The 21582-nt window shown below is 38.1% G+C and overlaps 1 protein-coding gene across 24 annotated transcripts in view; it reads left to right on the plus strand.

Moving 5' to 3' along the window:
• The window catches only part of THADA (THADA armadillo repeat containing), a 335209-nt gene that overhangs the window by 12333 nt on the left and 301294 nt on the right, over positions 1-21582 (plus strand). For 23 of the 24 annotated variants that reach the window (XR_015137049.1, XR_015137050.1, XR_015137051.1 and 20 more), the window contains 7 exons: positions 1748-1842; positions 3146-3366; positions 4341-5038; positions 6778-6929; positions 8044-8199; positions 9094-9216; positions 13814-13937. Coding sequence is in view for 15 of the 24 variants with exons in the window: in XM_086327224.1 (XP_086183350.1) it covers positions 1748-1842; positions 3146-3366; positions 4341-5038; positions 6778-6929; positions 8044-8199; positions 9094-9216; positions 13814-13937 (1569 nt within the window). In the remaining 9 variants the exon portion in view is untranslated. Of the gene's footprint in view, positions 1-1747; positions 1843-3145; positions 3367-4340; positions 5039-6777; positions 6930-8043; positions 8200-9093; positions 9217-13813; positions 13938-21582 lie in introns of those variants that run through there. The other variant, XM_086327243.1, reaches the window with a different exon arrangement.

Raw genomic sequence — 21582 nt, forward strand, 5'->3', positions numbered from 1 at the left:
GGGGTCATTCTTCCTCCTTATGTCTCAGGTTGATTCTGTCCATATGATCTGTACCACCAGGAAACCAAGTGATTAATGAGAGAAAATGTCTTTTTTTTTTTTTAAGTATTTCAACCAAGAAGCTGAAATGATAGAGTTAGAATATCACCCTTCTGTAACTCCCAGTGACTTAAGATGGGCATTAAGCATCAATGGCTATTAACATTACAGAAGGAGACAACCAGATAACACGTGCCTCTTGCTTTGTGGTCTTGATTTTACCACTTGTAGTTTTTCCCAAAGGGATTGAACTTGAGACTGATCTGTCTCTCAGTCACCTGCTAGTTTGCATGAATTACAGAGGACAGAAGGATGTGTTGAATTGCAGTAGGGGTAAACAAACATCCAGATTGTGGGAAACTGTACAGGTTAAACGGAGAAGGCAATGGCACCCCACTCCAGTACTCTTGCCTGGAAAATCCCATGGACGGAGGAGCCTGGTGGGCCACAGTCCATGGGGTCGCTAAGAGTCGGACACGACTGAGCGACTTCACTTTCACTTTTCACTCTCATGCATTGGAGAAGGAAATAGCAACCTGCTCCAGTGTTCTTGCCTGGAAAACCCCAGGGATGGGGGAACCTGGTGGGCTGCCATCTCTGGGGTTGCACAGAGTCGGACACGACTGAAGCGACTTAGCAGCAGCAGCAGCAGCAATACAGGTTAAAAGGCCAGAGTTCTTCAACAGAAATTATAACAAGAAGAAAAGGGCGAAGGGGGCACCTGTAATTAAAGGACATATCACATTTTTTTAAATGGATGGAACATTTCTGCCTTTCTGCTTTGCCGTCTTCAGTATGTTGGCTTTCATCCACATGTTTGCTGTTTCTTGGTTACTATATGACTACTCTACCTCCACACCTCTTGTCTGTATTCAGGGCAGGAAAGAGGACCAGTTACATCTTTACCTTTAATCTGAAAGAAAAAAAAATAGCCAAAAGATTTCTACTTATATTCCATTGGCCTGAATCGTCCTCTGGTACCTTCAGTTGTAAGGAAGATTGAGGAGACAGGTAGCCTGTCTTTGCCTGGACACATGGATGTCCCAATCAAAGTCATAGTTAACAACTGTGGGATGAAGGGCAGAATAAATTTTTGGAAGATCGTTTATAGTAGCTATTCATAATTCTTACCCCATGTTGAATAACCCACTGTATTATTTTGTATACTTTCTTACAAACCAGAGGCTAATAGATAATGAAAAGAAGTACGCCAGCGTTGTTTGGTTACATTGGGCACAGTGCCAGTGAGAGCAGAGTTTGTAATTAGTACTGATGTAGGCTCTTTACACAAGCCCTGAGATCACTTTCAGAAAAAGTAATGTGCATGGGAGTTGAGATGCACACACAGCAGTGGAAGAGAGGGGCCAGGAGGTACTGCTGGGGCATGTGCTGGGAGGCAGTAGATGGAGAGGAAGAGAGGGGGGATGTTTGGATTGAGTATTTGTGTGCTGAGCATAGAAGCCTTTATGTTCATTATCTATTTCAACCTTACAACAATTGTGTCAGATAGTTATTTTTTCCTCAATTTACGGAAGAGAAAACTGAATCCCTGGAAAGTAAAATAACTTAATCTAGTCTTATTCACCTAGTAAGTGGTCAAGCTAGAAATTGCACCCAGTACTCTCTGGCCCCACAGCATGTACTCTTTCTATTATACCACAGTGTCTATCATCATTTAATACATGCTTTCTGCTTTTTTTGCAAATAGATGGTCTCTTACAGACAATTCAGAGTACATCTGGATTAGCTGTTATTCTTTTTATTAAGGCTATGTTTCATCCACCTGAAAAGATTCCTGATTTGGTAAGTACATGTCCTTTTTAGGATTGTACTTTGTTGATAGTTAAACATGTTTTAAAAATATTTATAGAGAGTGAATTAAAACATTTTTTTTCGTAGTCTTTCTGATTATCCTTTTCTCTTATAATGAGTGACAGTCTTGGGACTTCCCTGGCAGTCCAGTGGTTCAGAGTTTACTTTGCAATACAGGGGACATAGGTTCAATCCCTGATTGGGGAACTAAAGATCCCACGTGCCAAGGAGCAGCCAAGCCCACACACTGCAATACTGAGCCTCCATGCGATAACTAGAGAGCCCTTGAGCCTCAGCAAAAGATCCTGCATGGTGCAACTAAGACCCAACACAGCCACATAAATAATAAAGAAAATAAGTGACAGTTTCAAAAATTTGGATAAAGCAGAAAGAAGGCAATAATAGTCACATGTAAATCCATTTCATGAAGATGATCATTGTCAACATTTTTGGGTATATATCCTTGTTTTTTTCTAGCATTGTTTTCAGTTCCATCTCTCAGTATCATAAAAGATATTTATAACATTAAAATTATACAGATGGAGAAGGAAATGGCAACCCACTCCAGTATTCTTGCCTGAAAAAGTCCATGGACAGAGGAGCCTGGTGGGGTGCAGTCCATGGGGTTACATGACTGAGTACTCATGCATGAGGAGGGTGGAGGGACATGGGTTGGTAGCAATAAACTGGTGGAACTGAAAAAAAAAATTATGCAGAGATTGATGTATAGGTATATTTGGTAATAACTTTTTGGTAAATATGTTATTTTTCTTAAGACTAACCCAGATATTGCACTAGAATCAGTTAGTTGTTCAGTGAATTTGATTATATGGAAAGTGTATTTCATAATTTGGGCCATAATTCTTGGATTTAGTACTAGCAGTATTTTTTTCTTATTGAGGAAACTTATTTTAGTTCTTTACTAAGAGCAGAATTACTTTATGCAAAATAGATGTGTACTGTTTTATGAGCTCACACAAAGTAGGATAAAGTTTAAAAATTTGAATTTCTCAAACCACCTCTAAAAAAAGCATCAGTTAGTACGCTTATCCACCTGCAGGGGGCAATGTGTTGTGCTCGCCCAGTACATTCAGACCAGCAAAAGGGTTCATATACTTAGATTCAATTTTTTTCCTTTTGGTATAATAATTTTAACTCTTGTGACTTTTTGCCTTTAGGTTCAGCTGTTTTTCCTAGTATGTTTCAGGGGGGAGAGCATTTTGCATTTATATTTTGAAGTATCTCTGGAAAGTTTTAGAGGCTTTATGTGTATCAGCTCTGTTGTATTTTGCAGATAAGCAGTGTGCTTCTCCGTTCCGTGGACCCCACCAGCGCCCCCGAGTGGCTTTTGAGCTGCTGCAAGAGCCTTTGTTGTGCTGATGTCCCCCCATCAGCTCTCCTCTTCCTGTGTCAGGGGACACTCACTATGTTGGACTGGCAGGAGGGGAGGATGGGCCCCAGTGGGGAGGCCCTGCTCCTGAATACTGTGCGTGTTTTGTTCACCTTGAGTTCACAGTGAGTTTAGTCTCGTATTTTGCTTTGCTTGTCAGACATTTATAAGACGGCAGTTAAGTTAGCTTGCTTAGTAATTCAGTGAAAAGTGGTCAGGGTAATCTTAAATTAAAAAGGAGATATGTGTAGAGAATGAAGTGGGTGTGAGAGTAGAACAGAAGATGGGATGATGGCACAGAGAGAGAGAAATTTTAGGGCAGGTTAACTTGTGACAATTTGTCAAATTAATTTTAGCACTCAGTCTCTTATGTAAGCGTTTTTAAAAACCATAAATATTTGTGTATGGATAAAGCTTTTGAGTTTATGAATAACATCAACATAGGTAGTTCAGTTCGATCCTCACATGTCTGATAGATAGGATAGGAAACCCAATCTATTGAATGGGTAAAATGAAGCTTAGCAAAGTAAATGCTTACCTAACAGCATATTACCTACAAGCACCCAAGCCAGAACTGTAATGAGGTCTCTGACTTCGTTGGATTGTATTTTGTGTGTGTGTGTGTGTTTTAATGTAAGTTATGTACATTTTAAAGTCATTGAACAGCTATATTGAGGTGTAATTTACATTCCATACAATTCACCTACTTAAATTGTGCAATTTCAGTTATTTTTCTTCAGTATATTTATAGGGTTGTACAACTCCCACCATAATCAACTTTAGAATAATTTCATTTATGCCCAGAGAAAGCTGATTCACTCTAATATTCCCCCTCCCTGGCCCCTGAGTACATTTTTAAACACCTGTGAAACATCACCACAGTTAAAATAATGAACCACGTTTCCTTGGGTGCTTTTTTGGATTAACTTTTACAAAATGGAAAGATTTGAGATTTGTTTTGGCTGTGTTGTATTTTTGTTGTAAATATAATGATAATTCAATTTTATGGTCATTCTTTATATTTTTAAGGTCTAAATGATTATAGAATTAGACTCCTTTTATTTGTCAGTTTATACTAACCTGCCTTATTTTTCTTCAGGATCAAGGAGTCAACCCTGGAAATGTTTCTGTCTAGGATTTTGGCATCTTGGACTAATTCAGCTATACAAGTCCTTGACTCAAGTTCCCCAAGCCTAAAGGACAACCTGAATGGGAATGCAGATGTGGTTAGGAGGCTTTTGGACTATGTCTATACCCACTGGGAACATCCACTGGATGCTTTGAGACACCAAACCAAAATCATATTCAGAAATATTCTCCAAATGCACCAGCTCACTGTAGAAGAGTCAGGTTCAGATTTGTCTGCTGATCGTTTCATTTTTGAACTGACCGAGAGTCTTCTGCGATTGGAATGGCATAGTAAAGGAAAGTACACATGCCTTGGTTGTTTAGTAGACTTGATAGGAATTGACCATATTTTGGCATTAGCTAAAACCATTCCATCGCAAATCTTAGAGGTGATGGGGGACCAGTCTCTGGTGCCTTACGCAAGTGACCTCTTGGAAACCATGTTTAAAAATCATAAGAGTCGTTTGAAATCCCAGGCTGTCGACAGCACTTGGATTGACAAGTGGCACGAGACTTGGGTTTCTCCTCTTCTTTGTGTACTGTGTGAAGGAAATCTGGATCAGAAATCTTATGTGATTGATTATTACTTGCCAAAATTACTGAACTGCAACCCTGAGAGCTTAAGCTATATGGTAAAGATTCTTCAGACTTCTGCTGATGCTAAAACTGGTAAGAAAATGAATTTTTTTGTTTTAGTAATTTCTAGTTAAGCTGCTGAAATAGAGGTACCTATTATAGAGGCAGATGTTGGCCATATTCAAATTTTAATATTACCATGTCTATAAATAGTAAAGGAGGATATTAAAGATAGAAATTTTGTATTGAAATGAATGTTTCTATATCAAGCCAAATAGGTTTTTGGGCTAATGTCATTTCTGCAAGCTAAAGATTGATTGCAGTTATGATTATGAGGTTTCCTTTATTACTAGGTTTTAATTCATTTTATCAAGTTTTTATTATTTGGTTGTCAGTCTGGAGTAGATGTTTGTGTGTTTTATATAATTTACTTTCAGGTGGTTGAGATAGTAATTACAAATTGATGTAGGCAAGGTTGCTGCTGCTGCTGCTGCTAAGTCACTTCATTCGTGTCCAACTCTGTGCGACCCCATAGACGGCAGCCACCAGGCTCCCCCGTCCCTGGGATTCTCCAGGCAAGAACACTGGAGTGGGTTGCCATTTCCTTCTCCAATGCATGAAAGTGAAAAGTGAAAGTGAAGTCGCTCAGTCGTGTCCGACTCTTAGCGACCCCATGGACTGCAGCCTACCAGGCTCCTCCGTCCATGGGATTTTCCAGGCAAGAGTACTGGAGTGGGTTGCCATTGCCTTCTCTGGTAGGCAAGGTTAAAGATAGGTAAATTAGCAGTAGTAAGTACTTGTCTCTAGGAAAGAGAGAAAAATTTAGAAGCATGACCTCAGGAAAAAACTCTCTCTGGCTGTTGAGAATAAGTATATACATCCCACTGGAATTCAGTAACTTTGAAGAAATCACTGCATTAAAGCATAATTTAGTAATTAATGTATAAAACAATGATCCTGATTCATCATGTAAAGCTTACATTTATTATATTCTGTTTAATGCAGTGGGAATAGGTACCCTCCATCACATTTTAAGGTTATTACCAAATAAAATTTAAGTTATTCTTTCAATCCTTCAAAGAGTAGCCATGAGCTAGCTGGAAGATTTGATTCCTGTACATAGAAATGAGCCATTATTTATAATCTTTAACAATGATCCCTCTTGCATTTTTGAGAAGCCATCTAAAGCTGAGGATCCATGAGTCTGTTCTGAAGCTAGACAGTCTTTATATTAAATCAAGGTCTCCTGTGAGCCCAGAGCTCCCTGTCCTGTTAGTAACAGCTGATGTCCTGGCCTCTGAAAGCATCAGGGTCTTTGTGATCCTCTTTTATCTTCTTTACTAAGAAGACACAGTAACTCCAAGATATACAGAGAGGTTCGGTGTTTGTTTTTAGAGAAATAATGGTGTTTAGCCACAGAAGTGTTTTTCTTATTTTTGGCTGAAAATCATTTTAGTTATTTTTATTGTTTTAAATATTTCTGATTAAATTAAACCTGATTTTTTTTCCTGTTTTTTTTTTTTTTTTTTTCCTGGTTTATTTTCTAACTGTCAAGGAAAAGGTAAAAAGATCAGCCAAAAATTATGATTTCTTAAAGTTAACAATAAGTGGATTCAGTTTACAATATTGACATAAGACCTATTAAATCCTTTTAAATAATGATTTTATAATAGGAACATTAATTCATGTTAGAGTTTAGCTAAAAATACAATTTTTACTTCATGAAATAACAATGTTAATGGGAAACATGGGAATTGTTGAAGTTGTTAATAGCACAGTGGTGGTCTTTGTTGCTGTGTTTTTGAGTCAACAGTAATCTTTTCCATCCTTAGGATCTTATGACAGCAGAGGGGCTCTGGGAGCTTTGATGGCTTGTCTAAGAACAGCTCGAGCTCATGGACATCTTCAGTCTGCAACTGATGCCTGGAGGGACCTTGTGTCCAGTGCAAGAATAAAGCAAGGCTTAATTCATCAGCACTGCCAAGTAAGTGAACAATGTAATTGGGAATTCATACATGCAGTAGATCCCTGATTCGTTTATTCATTTATTAATAGCATGCAATATGGAAGCCCCCAACATTATGCCCACGCTATTTTAAGGCTCCATAAGAAGGATGTGAAGCATGTAGACATTGCACTTGGGCTACTTAAAGTTTAGTTTAGGGAATAAGAAAACCTTCATAAGACAACTGGAAAGTCTTTTAAAAATAGCACAAGTGTATCTTTATGCATAAGAACTTGGAAAGCTTAGAAGAAGAGACTCGTCTGAGTATAGGTGATGGCTGAGTAGGAAAGTGATTCGAGGCAGGGAAGCCCTACTGCCCACTCAAACTGGAAGGACGCAAGTAAACAAGGACTGGAGGGTGACTAAGGACATTGTTTGGCAAGAATGGAGTCCTTTGTCCATTTTATGGATGCATTCAGTGCTAGGCTGAAGACTTCAGGTTTTATCCAGTTGGTAACTGGGAGCCAGAGTCATTCCACCTTCAGCCAGGAAAGTGGCATGAATGGAAACAGAGATGAATTTTCAGAGTGGGAGCAAAAAGAACCCAGAGACCAGTGAGAAGTTCATGGCAATAATTGGAGAGTGAGGTGATGTGGTGCTGGGGCAGAACGGTCACTGAGGAAAAGGAATGTAGTTAAACATTACTGTGGAATAAGAATCTTTAAGATTTTTAACTTTTGTAAATACTCAGTTTGTACATTTAATGAAATAATTTTATAAGAAGTAATCACAGGATCTTTAGGATTATAGGACTTTTCTGAAATACATATATGTACACTGAGATGTATCTTTCTTTTCTGCCTTTGATATCTGTGTAGATAATTAAACATGTTAAGTGGTTTAGGCTTTGCTTTTGTCTTTGGCTCAGATGGTAAAAAATCTGCCTGCAATGCAGGAGGCCTGGGTTTGATCCCTGGGTTGGGAAGATACCCTGGAGAAGGAAATAGCTACCCACTCCACTATTCTCACCTGAAAAAGTCCATGGGCAGAGGAGCCTGGCAGGCTAGAGTGCGTAGGGTCGCATACAGTTGGACATATTGAGCAACTGACACATCACTGAAAAATGAACATCTTATTCTTTGGTGTATTTTAGGTACGGATTGATACATTAGGCTTGCTTTGTGAAAGTAATCGAAGCACAGAAATCGTTTCCACAGAAGAAATGCAGTGGATCCAGTTCTTTATCACATACAATCTTAACAGTCAGTCTCCAGGAGTGCGACAACAGATTTGTTCTCTTCTTAAAAAGGTAAAATTTGTCTTCAGAAAGTGTAGGAAAGTGGTAAACTTTGCCCTGAAAATTATTTTTCGAAAGAGCCCAGATTTGGGGAGAGTGTGGGAAGAAGGGTCATGGAATTGGACTACCAGAGCTCTTCATGACACTTCTGTGAATTGCTTGTTCTGTGATCCAGTTGAGTTTACATTTGGGCTTAAAATCCAGAGTGAAAAAAGTCCATTCACTTTGGTGTAATAAATCAACCTTGAGCTCTTTTTTTGAAAGGGGAAAAAAAAAAATCTAGCACTGGAGTTTTCAGTGTGTAAGGTATTTTTTTAAAGTACTTGAAAAATATATACTTTTGGCCATACCTCATGGCATTTGGGGTTTTTGTTCCCTAATCAGGGATCAAACCTGTGCCCCTTGCAATGGAAGCATGGAGTCTTAACCATGGGGCCACCGGGAAGTCCAGGGTGTAAGGTATTTTAGGAAAACTTTAGTAAGAAGAGGAAGGATATCCTTGTATTTTTATCATTTCTATAAGTGCCTTTAGCAATGGTCTTTATTGAATCATTAGGCTTAAATTAATCACCTGAAATGTTTCTGAGGTAAAGAGTTGGTAGAGAATAGAAGGGAGTAAACCTAATCATCTCTAGGTTCACGTTGACCTAAGGGAAATAGGAGTATTTTGGTTTAATAACTGTGTATTCTGATTTGCAGTAATACTTGAGTTTTTGGTTTTATAAACACAAATGTTAATTTTCTGTCAGAAAGAAACGCTATGGTAAATACTAAGAGTTTGAAAACCAGTACTCTCCTTGCCTGAAGTTTTAGTCTAAAAGATTTAGAAAGTTCTTCCTTTGCATTTCAAGCTGGTATTTCAGGTTAATGTGGCTCACATACACTTCATTTTTCTTTTTCTCCAAGTTGTTTTGTAGGATACAGGAAAGCTCTCAGGTACTTTATAAACTGGAGCAAAGTAAATCCAAACATGAACCAGGGAGTGAGTCAACCAGACAACACCCTTCTGTTTCTTTACAGCAGTATAAGGTAGGTGATTTCCAGACATACAGATTTTTAAGACACCTGAAACAATTTTGCATCTACATTAAAGAGAAATAATACTCGTGCTGAGTAGCACTTCTGCGCTTTTTTCCTTCAAGCTGGGTTTTACATATTCCTTCTGGTGCTTTGTTACTTCTCTTAAGATAGCCTGAGTTGTGGAACCAGTGCTGGACGTGAAGTCTGTTACAGAATGACATTAATGGGCTAACCTTGATATTTTACAACTTACGTGAGCCAGATAAACTTAGTACTTTAATAAAAGGGAATTGCAGCCCTGACTCCTCCACCCCCTCCCCAAGGAAGAGGACTCTTGTGTCTGGACCTGTTGCCCCTATCGTCTTAACGTGAAAGTGGCTTGACGTTTGCGATTCCTGAGCCATGGTCCAGTTACTGGGGTTCCTCTCTATCCTGTTTTGAAGTGGGCTTGAAGAATAAGACTGTATTTTAGGGCACTGGAGGTAATGGCCTGGATGGAACCCCAGATATAGCAGCTGTAGTCTGGGCCAGGGTTCCATTTCTGTCCATCAGAACAGAATGAACTTTTCACTGGTTTCTTACTCCAGATCTGTCCTCTCAGAAGCAGATGCATATTTTCTCGTAAGACCCAACAGAGCTCACTTGTTTTATTTCATTTAGGGAAACAGGTATAATAAGTGGTATAGTGGAACCATGACATAGTCACTCATCTGCTTAAGGTTAAACATTATCTAAAGAAGAATATTCCTATACAGAGGCTGAAATTAGCTTCATCTTTGTAAAACCTGAACAACAAAAAGATAAGAAAGTCATAGTCTGAACTTGAAGGACATAAATTTACTCACAATTCTGCCACTGACCACTTGGCTTACCTTAATGAGTCTATAAGTGGGATGAATAACCTCTCTAAAAAGGTTGGTTTTGAGGATTAAACAGGAATGCTGTCTCTAAATTCTGAATCACTCTAAAAAACTCTGCTGGGTATCAGTAAAAGTAACTATAGTTTATACTGAGCATTTAATGTGTGTGTGGAGCAGTTATATTTTTAGTCCTTCAGAAGCACATCTCTTTTGCTTCTTTTTGCAAAGAATAAAATGACATTTGTGAAAAATCAATTAGGTTCTTAGAAACACAAAAGCAATTTTGTGGATGACATTCTGAATCTTCGTGTATGTGCAGTTTCTTAGTTTGTGGGCTTTTGAAAACTAGTCCTTCGGATTCTTGATCTGAGTCAGTCTCCTAGTTCTGACATTTTCTCCTGACGGTAGACTCTGGCTTTTGAAGGTTGCAACTTTGGAACTGTTTTGTGATCATCATTAGAACAGTGGGTGTCGTGTGCAGTGTCGGGTAGACTGTGCTAGTCAACAAACTAATTGCTGTGGGAGAAGAGGAGGCTATGAGTGGGAAAAAGTGTCTTCTAGTCTAGTGAAGAAGGTTATTTCATACCTAAATAGTAGCTAGTGTACTTAAAAATACATGAGCTATAGCAGTGGTCCCCCAACCTATTGGGTACACAGTCCCTGTGTTTTTGGTACCAGGGGCTGGTTTTGTGGAAGACAGTTTTTCCATGGACTGGGGTGGCAGTGGGGGATGGTTTCAGGGTAATTCAAGTGTATTACATTTATTGTGCAGTTTGTTTCTATTATTATTACATTGTGATGTATAATGAAATAATTATACAGCTCACAATGCAGAATCAGTGGGAGCCCTGAGCTTGTTTTCCTGAGCTCAGGCAGTAATGCGAGTGATGGGGAGTGGCTGTAAATGCAGATTAAGTTTCCCTCGCTCGTCCTCTGCTCAACTCCTGCTGTGTAGCCCAGTTTCTAACAGGCCACAGACTGTTAACTGGACTGTGACCCAGTGGTTGGGGATCTCTGAGCTAGAGTACTTTAAGGTATAAAATGCTGTATATCAGTGTTCTCATTTATTCTTTAATGGTAAATCTGTGAGACAGGAATTATTATTGTCACTTACCAAGTGAGATAAGTGACGTTTGGAAAAGTTGAATCAGCAAACTATCCAAGTTTCCTTAGCCCAGAAGTGGTAGAGCCAGACTTGAATCCAGATCTGCTCTGGACAACCAAATCAGAATAGTTTTCCCCTTAGTACCAGCTTGAGTGAAGGCTTGGAGGTAAGGGAGTACAGAGAGAATTTGGGGAATGGTGAATTCACTAGTATGAGTGATGTATAACATACCTGAGGGACAGAGGAATTGAATAATGGGAGATGAGTTGGAAAATCAAGTTGGGAATGAGTAGTAGAGAGTTTTGAATGGTCGGCCAAGGTACCTGGAAGACTGGCCAGAAGCCTTTTCCAGTGGAAAAAGACTAGAGCATATATTGAGCCCTTACTGTGTGTGTAGGAGACTATTTGCGGGACTAGGGACATAGATGTCCATAGACTGTCCTTCCTGTCTCCATTGTGGTTGCAGTCTGGTTGAAGGAAAGAAGCATTATTTCTAAAAATGTAATTGACACTGCAATTAGGATAATTCCTAAAGGATGAACTTGTTGCTTTTGAATGTTGATACTATACTACTCATTTATAATTAAGACTAGTTTATTGGATTTCAAAGGAATAAAGTAGCTAGGCCCTACAGGATAAATCCCCAAGGTTGTTTATCCTTGACTGAAGAAATGAATGCAGGGATGCTGTCTAAAGACAGGGACTGGGGCTGTTTTTATGCTGATGAGCTATATGTTGTTGGAGCATAGCAATATATGAGAGTCTTGAGGATAACAGCTTTTCTTCCTAAGTTTTTTCTTTGGCCTTATGTAGAAGTTATAATTATTTGTTTTAATTAGAGGAAGAAGACTTTATCTTGGATGAAGTATTTCCCACATTGCTTTTTTTTTTAATTGCATTTTTACTAAAAGTTTTCATTTGTGATCAGTTGTATAAACAGAAAGGCAGAGTAACAATCTCAAAGGTGCAGATAAAAGACAGTAAAATAGTTGGGTCTTTGTTTTGAATTGTATCTTTATAGTCAGATATCAAATACTTAGTTATCAAATTTATCAAGTAATATATATTGGATATTTCTTTGGTAATTTTAAAACTTTAAAAAGTATACATACCTTTGATGCTTGAATGCTTCTGGTGAAGAAAATCAGTAGTCATACAGATTTAACATAAGCCAAGGCAGAATGGATCATGTTTTCACCAAAAAGAAGTTTTTTTTCTTGTCTGGACTACAGTTAGAATTGTACTTTTTGTTGTTGTTTTTAACTTAAAAAAAAAATCAGGTATAATCGATGTATTACATTAGTTTCAGGTCTATAATACAGTGGTTCATTATTTGTATATATTGCGACATGATTACCACACTAAGTCTAGTTAACATTTTTCACCATATAAAATTATACAAAATTTTTTTCTTAGCAGCTTCCAAATATATAATAGAGTATTATATATTGTAACTATAGTCACCATATTGTACATTACATTCCATGACCTATTTATTTTATAACTTGAAGCTTGTACCATTTTTTCAACGCCTCCCCCCCTCCAGCTCTGGCATCTACCAATCTGTTCTCTGTATTGCTTGATTTTTTTGTTTTGCTTTTTTAAATTAATTGAATTTTATTCTGTATACAATGAGATCATTTGTCTTTTTCTGTCTGAATTATTTATGTTTATCCATCCATAGATACTTAGGTTGTTTCTGTATCATGGCTATTGTAAACAGTGCTGCAGTGAATGTGGGAGTGCACGTATCTTTTTAATGAATGTTTCCAGTGTCTTCTGTACTTCTTGTTAACTTTATAAAGATAGGATTCATTGAAGTCATAAGCTCATGGTCAAGGGTGCCAATCTGAATTGTCAAGCAAAGTGAACATCTAGTATTGCTTAAAAATTTTTTTTCTCTCTAAAGCAGGAAAAAAAAAAATTCACCCTTTAGAATGGTACTAGTGGTACTTTCAAGATAACCTGTTGTTCAGTTCAGTTTGGTCGCTCAGTCATGTCAGACTCTTTGCCACCTCATGGACTGCAGCATGCCAGGCCTCCCTGTCCATCACCAACTCCCGGAGTTTACCCAAACTCATGTCCATTGAGTCAGTGATGCCATCCAACCATCTCATCCTCTGTCGTCTCCTTCTTCTCCTGCCTTCAATCTTTCCCAGCATCAGGGTCTTTTCAAATGAGTCAGTTCTTCACATCAGGTGGCCAAAGTATTAGAGTTTCAGCTTCAACATCAGTCCCACCAATGAACACCCAGGACTGATCTCCTTTAGGATGGACTGGTTGGATCTCCTTGCAGTCCAAGGGACTCTCAAGAGTCTTCTCCAACACTGTTCAAAATCATCAGTTCTTCAGTGCTCAGCTTTCTTTATAGTCCAACTCTAACATCCATACATGACCACAGGAAAAACCATAGCCTTGACTAGACGGACCTTTGTTGGCAAAGTAATGCCTCTGCTTTTTAATATGCTGTCTAGGTTGGTCATAACTTTCCTTCCAAGGAGTAAACATCTTTTAATTTCATGGCTGCACTCACATCTGCAGTGATTTTGGAGCCCCCCAAAAATAAAGTCAGCCACTGTTTCCCCACCTGTTGTGAGTTAGTACAATTATGTTTACTGTAAAATTTTTTTTTTTTTTTTAGAACTTCATGTCATCCATTTGCAATAGTCTTTTTGAAGCATTGTTTCCTGGCTCTTCCTACCCAACTAGATTTTCAGCTTTAACCATTTTAGGCTCAATAGCTGAAGTTTTTCCTGTGCCAGAAGGTAAGTGTTCAGTCATGTTTGGGGAAAGTGTTTTCTTGCAAAGTATACTGTGTCAACATTTTGCTTTACTTGAAGCTTCAGGTTTATTGTCTTTTGTTTAGATTCTTATGGGAGGTGTTAGTCTTGTTAAGTGGCTTCCCTGGTGGCTCAGTGGTAAAGAATCTGCCAGCCAATGCAGGAGATGCAGATTTGATCCCTGGGTTGAAAAGAACCCCTGGAGAAGGAACCTGCTCCAATATTCTTGCCTGGGAAATCCCATGGACAGAGGAGCCTGGTGGGTTATAGTCTACAGGGTCGCAAAAGGATCAGACACGACTTAGCAACTAAACAACAAGTCTCATTATATAATTCTTATTTGGAGATAATTCAGTTTGCCAGTAAAGGGCATATGGGAGAGAAACTTTTTAGTGATTGTTATTTGCAGACCTGAAACTGCAGTTTTCATGGATCATGCTTATTATGAGAAGAGTTGCTAACGTCATCCCACTAATTTATGTGTTGCTGTTTTAGGATAGTGCCCAATCTGTTCTCTTAAGTTTAAGCAATTAAAATAATAATAGTTTCTTTTATGTATAACATTCCTCAGTGAGTCTCTGTGGTTAAAATGTGGTTCCCCTTATACGCTATCTGTTTCATTAATCTCAATCTGGTTTCGAAAACTCAATATAAGGATGTCATTTCCACGCATTCTGATTTAATTGTACCTTTTGTTTCTCCTACTGTGAAGTACTCAAGAAGATGAATATTTAACTTCCCTCTTTGAGTTGTTTCATTTTCATTTTGATAAGAAATGATTCTTATTATCCCCATAAATGGATGTATATGTGTTTTAATGATGATTTCTTGTTTGTGCTCAGTCTTCCTTGACTGTAGACAAACAGGAAAATGTCCTGCTCTTTTGGAGGGAATGGCCAAAGGACCAGACACTATAGATGGATTTTTTTTTTCTGTTTAAATTTTTAGGCAAAGTATTATTTGGCAGGGAGACAGTTATTTGCTGTTAATATAGCTTGCTTCATTTGAAGAAAACCCATTTCTTTTAAATTTTTGTTTTAAAAAAGTTGGAATTAACAGCAAAGTTTCAAGAATAGTTCAGCCATGTACTCTCTGCTGCTGCTGCTAAGTCACTTCAGTCCTGTCCAACTCTGTGCGACCCCATAGATGGCAGCCCACCAGGCTCTGCCGTCCCTGGGATTCTTCAGGCAACAACACCGGAGTGGGTTGCCATTTCCTTCTCCAATGCATGAAAGTGAAAAGTGAAAGTGAAGTCGCTCAGTCATGTCTGACCCTCAGCGACCCCATGGACTGCTGCAGCCTTCCAAGCTCTTCCGTCCATGGGATTTTCCAGGCAAGAGTACTGGAGTGGGGTGCCATTGCCTTCTCCGATGTACTCTCTACTTAGATTCATAATTTGCTATTTTGTCAAATTTGCTTTACCTCACTGTTCTTTAAATTTTCTAACTATAACACAATGATCAAATTCCAGAATTAATGTTGATATGATGCTGTTATCTAATATATAGTTCTTATTCAGATTGTACCGGTAGTCCTAATAAGTGGCTTTTTATAGAAAATTTTTTTCCCCCACAATCCAGGAACTAATCCAAAATCACACAATGCAATTCATTGTTGTGCTCTTTCAGTTTGGAAATGTTCTTATTTCATGACATTAACATTTTGGAAGAATGTATTTCGGTTTGGGCTGTTTTATTGTTTTCTTATGACCTGATTCAGGTTGTGCATTTTTGGCAGGAAAATGCATAGGTGATGTAGTGTGTTTCTCAAGGCATGATAACAGGAGATGCATGATGTTGGTTTGTCCCATTATTCATGGTAATAAATTTGATCTCTTGATTAAGCTAAGTGTAGTAGACCGAAAAATGACCTCCAAAAGAGACCCACACCAAATCCGTAGAATTCATGAGAATGTGAACCTTGCTTAGAAAAGGGATTTTTGTAGATACGATTAAAGATCTTAAATTGAGATAATCTTGGATTATCTGGATGGGCTTTAATGCCATTGCAAGTGGTATTGTAAGAGAGAGGCAGAGGGGAATGTGACAAAAAGAAAAGGAGTCATTGTGATGGTGGAGGTAGAGACGGGAGTGCTGGGGCTGTAAGCTGGGGAATGCGGGCAGCCGCCAGAAACTGGAAGAGACAAGGAATAAATTCTCCCTTAGATTCTTGAGAGTGATCATGGCCCTGTAGACACCTTGATTTTAGACTTCTGGCTCCCAGAACTGTGAGAAAATAGATTTCTGTGGCTTTAAGCCACCAAGGTCATGGTGATTTGTTATGACATCCACAGTAAATAAAGTCAGGAGTACCCATTAGTTTATGGAATTTCAGTGGTGCTACAACTGAATTTAGAAATGAAGTTTTACCTGAGAATGATTGATTATCCATTCACCAAAAAGTTTTCTGTACATCTACTGTATGTATAGTTATACCTAGATATATGGGAAATATCTAAGGCTGAATTATACTGCTAATTTTTCAATTGAGAGAAAAGTTGAACATGTTCAAATGTACTTTGAAAGTGAAAAACCTGTGTCATCTTCATAATGAATGAGTCACATATAGTTAGACAGTGACTGATAGCACAGTAATGGTGTCAAACAGCTAAGAGGTAATGCCAGTAGAGCAAACCATACTGTACCCGCTAACTGTAAAGGAGGCTAAAGAAACATGATGGGGGGCTTCCCTGCTGGTCCAGGGGTTAAGAGTTCACCTTCCCATGTAAAGGACAAGGGTTTGATCCCCAGTTGGGGAACTAAGATCCCATATGCCCAAGGGCAACTAAGCCTGCATACTGCAACAAAGATCCAATATAACCAAATAAATACATATTTTCAAAAAAGAAAGAAAAGAAGCATGACTGAAAAATACAGGATGGAAAATGTAAATTCATTCTTCATCTTTATCTCAAAAATATTAATGTAGGTTTTTGTGTCATTTTATAGAAAGATTATGATTTGAGATTAGTTAAAATTGTTTTTGCCTTTCCTCAAGTGTGTCCTGGTTCAAGAAGAATAAGTCACATGCACCCTTCTCATTTGAAATAAAATGTCACTGTATTCATGGTGAAAAATTGGATTCCACAATTAGATTAAAAGGGTTTGTTCAACACGTATTTATTTAGTGCCAAGGATATGCAGTGTACGAAGCAGAGTTCTTCCCATTTTTGACCTTTGACTTTAGTGAAGGTAGACAGACGGTAATTCAATGAATAATACATAGAATTTCAGATGGAGATAAGTAGTAGGAAAAAAAATGTTTCAAGAAGAGAAGGGCAGGGAAATAGAGGGTATCTGGAGGTTGGGAGTAATAGTCATTTCATACAGTGGTATCAGAGAAGGCTTCCAGTTTGAGCAGAGCTGTTAAACAATCAATGAATCAAAGAAGAAATCATGAGGGCAATTAGAAATACTCTGAGAGGAAGAAAAAATATAACTTACCAAAACTAATAGGATGAAGCAAAAGCAGTGGTAATCAGGAGATTTATAACCTATAAATACCTACATTAGGAAAGAAAAAAAGATCTCAAATCAATTAACTTTATACCTCATCGTATTAGAAAAAGAAGAGCATACTTAACTCACATCTACAGAAGGATGGAGGTAATAGAGATTAGAACAGAGATAAATGAAATAGAGAATAGAAAAACAATACAGAATCAATGAAACCAAAAGTTGGTCTTTTTGATAAAGATCAACAAAATTGACAAAGTTTTAATTTTACTAAGAGTAAAAAATGATGTAAACCACTAAAATCAGAAATAAAAGTAGAGACATTTCTATGACCTTATAGAAACAAAGAAGATTATAAGACAATGTTGCAAACAGTTATATTGTGTTTCTAATAAATTAGATAACCTATATGAAGTAGACAAGTTTCTAGAAACATACAAATTGGTAACTCAAAAAGTAGACAACTTGCACAGACCTGTAAAAAATAGAGATGGAGTCAAAAGCTTCTTAAAAGTGGAGGACTGGCTTCATTGGTGTATTCTACTAAACATTTAAAGAAGAATTAATGCCGTTCCTTCTCAAACATTAAAAAAATTGGAGAGGAGGGAAATAGTTTCCTAACTCATTCTATGAAGCCAGTATCCTCTGGTACCAGTGATACCACAAGAAAACTACAGCATCTTTTACTAATATACATACAAAAAGTCTAAAGAAAATGCTGGAAAACCAAATCTAACAGCATATTAAAAATATTATATACTATGACTATGTAAGTGGAATTTATCCCTGAAATGCAAAGGTGTTTCTCAATGTAAGACAATAAATGTAATATACCACATTAGAACAAAGAAAAATAAAAAACTCACGATAATCTCAGTGCAGAAAAAGTATTGACAAAATTGCACACCCTTTTAGATAAACACTCAGCAAACTAGGAATAGAAGAGAACTTCCTTGGCGTGATAAAGGACGTTAAGAAAACCCCATAGCTAACACTGTTTTCAACGGTGAAAGACCAAAAGCTCCTCCCCTAAGTTCAGGAAGAAGACACAGATGCCCCTTTTCACTGCTGCTGAACATTCAGCATTCAACATTTTACCAGAAATTTTAACCAGAGGAATTAGGCAAAAAAAAAAAAAAAGAAATGAGATGTCTAAATTGGGAAAGAAGAGGCAGATTTGAGCAGAGGTGTGATTGAAGTGACAACAACTTCCCTTGCTTGACCTATGAATTTCACAGGGTTGGACTAAGTTGTGAGTTAAGATTAAATAAACTCACATGCTGATTTCTATTGAGCAACATTGAGCATTCTTCTTATTAAGCCTAGAAATATTTTCAATTATTTTGAGGGATTAATTTGTTAAATTAACCCCTGGGCTTCCCTTGTGGTTCAGCTGGTAAAGAATCCGCCTGCAATGCACGAGACCTGAGTTCAATCCCTGGGTTGGGAAGATCCCGTGGAGAAGGGAAAGGCTACCTACTCCAGTATTCTGGCCAGGAGACACAACCGAGCGACTTTCATTTCACTTCACTTCAATTTGTTACATGCTCTTCACATCCTACTATGAAATCTTCCCACAGGTTTAATCTTAATCTTAAAATTAAATGGATTTGGTGACCACGATCATTCTTTAGTGGTAGTTTTTCTTCTTATTTCCTGGTTAACTGGCCAGAATTCATCTTTTCTTTGAGAAGAGTTTTTAGGAAAATTAGTTCTTGATTTCTTGTACCTTCAAAAATATTTAGATTGCTGCTGGAATCAAGATTGCCAGGAGAAATATCAATAACCTCAGATATGCAGATGACACCACCCTTATGGCAGAAAGTGAAGAGGAACTAAAAAGCCTCTTGATGAAAGTGAAAGAGGAGAGTGAAAAAGTTGGCTTAAAGCTCAACATTCAGAAAACAAAGACCATGGCATCTGGTCCCATCACTTCATGGGAAATAGATGGGGAAACAGTGTCAGACTTTATTTTTTGGGGCTCCAAAATCACCACAGATGGTGATTGCAGCCATGAAATTAAAAGATGCTTACTCCTTGGAAGGAAAGTTATGACCAACCTAGATAGCATATTGAAAAGCAGAGACATTACTTTGCCAACAAAGGTCCATCTAGTCAAGGCCGTTTTTCCAGTGGTCATGTATGGATGTGAGAGTTAGACTGTGGAGAAAGCTGAGTGCTGAAGAATTGATGCTTTTGAACTGTGGTGTTGAAGAAGACTCTTGAGAGTCCCTTGGACTGCAGAGAGATCCAACCAGTCCATCCTAAAGGAGATCAGTCCTGGGTGTTCATCGGAAGAACTGATGTTGAAGCTGAAACTCCAATACTTTGGCCACCTCATGTGAAGAGTTGACTCGTTGGAAAAGATCTTGATGCTGGGAGGGATTGGGGGCAGGAGGAGAAGGGGACGACAGAGGATGAGATGGCTGGATGGCATCACCAACTTGATGAACATGAGTTTGCGTGAACTCCAGGAGTTGGTGATGGACAGGGAGGCCTGGAGTGCTCCGATTCATGGGGTCACAAAGAGTCGGACACAACTGAGCGGCTGAACTGAACTGAACTGATACTTGATACTGGAATAGGATTTTGATATGTAGATTTTCATTACTCCTCTTTTCCCTGAGGATTTGGTTAGCATTGCTCCACTGTCTTCTGTCACTACACACGCCTGTGGCAAAGAATGAAGTCAGCCTGGTTTTTTTCTCACTTTGTAGATGAATTGAACTTTTTACCTGAATGGCAAAAAAATTCTTTCTTTATTGTTGATGCCCAGGAATGCTATTAAGATATGTCATTATATTGATTATTCTGTGTCTGTTCACCTAAAGCATGGTAGGACTTTGGATTCTAGGATAAGAAGGCTTGAAGGGTTTTTTAAAAAGATGGATTCTTAAATTATTTGTGCTTGGTTAGTTGAAAAATAACTTAGTTATCTTTTATATAATATATAACTTTTTGAAAGAGAATAAAATAGGTTTAAACAAATTTTAAAAAATATTTATTTCCTTTTATTTGTCCCTGGGTACTTTTTTGATTTCCTCTTTGATTTCCTGAGTGAGCCATTGGTTGTTTAGAATCATATTGTTTAGCCTCCATGTGTTTGAATTTTGCAGGTTTTTTCTAATAGTTGATTTCTAGCCTCATAATATTATGGTCAGAAAAGATGCTTGATACAATTTCAGTTTTCTTAAATTTACGGAGGCTTGCTTTACGGTCCAGCATATGATTTATCCTGGAGAATGTTCCCTGTACACTTGAAAAAAATGGGTATTCTGCTTCTAAAATGTGTATTCTGCTTCTTTTAGATAGAATGCTCTTTAAATAACAGTTTAGAACATCTGGTGTAATGTATCATTTAAAGCCTGTGTTTCCTTGCTGATTTTCTGTCTGGATGGTCTGCTGTTGATGTAAGTGGGGTGTTAAAGTCTTCCATTGTTGTTACTGTCAGTTCCTCCTTCTGTGTTAACATTTGCCTTATATAACAAGGTGCTCCTGTATTGGGTGCATATATATTTGTACGGAGAAGGCAATGGCACCCCACTCCAGTACTCTTGCCTGAAAAATCCCATGGATGGAGGAGCCTGATAGGCTGCAGTCCATGGGGTCGCTAAGAGTCAGACACGACTGAGCGACTTCACTTTCACTTTTCACTTTCATGCATTGGAGAAGGAAATGGCAACCCACTCCAGTGTTCTTGCCTGGAGAATCCCAGGGACGGGGGAGCCTGGTGGGCTGCCGTCTATGGGGTCGCACAGAGTTGGACACGACTGAAGTGACTTAGCAGCAGCAGCAGCATATATTTACAATTGTTAAATCTCCTTCTTGAATTGACCCTTTGATCATTATATAGTGTCATTCTTTGTCTCTTTTAACAGTCTACATTTTAAAGTCTATTTGTCTGGTCCTAGTATTGCTGCTCAGTCTTTCTTTTGGTTTCCATTTGCATGGAATACCTTTTTCTGTCCCCTCATTTTCAGTCTTTATGTGTCTCTGGATCTGTACGAGTCTCTTGTAGGCAGCATATATTTGGGTTCTGTTTTTGTATCCATTCTGCCAGTTTATGTCTTTTGGTTGAAGCATTTAGATGAAGGTAATTATCAGTGTGTCTGTTCGTTTTGTCATTTTATTAATTGTTTTGGATTTGTTTTTGTAGGTCTTTTCTCCCCCTTTTG

The sequence above is a fragment of the Bos grunniens genome, chromosome 11 (assembly GCF_055505025.1).
Source record: "Bos grunniens cultivar Pamir isolate PY7600 chromosome 11, Bosgru_T2T1.0, whole genome shotgun sequence".
NCBI classification, from domain to species: domain Eukaryota; kingdom Metazoa; phylum Chordata; class Mammalia; order Artiodactyla; family Bovidae; genus Bos; species Bos grunniens.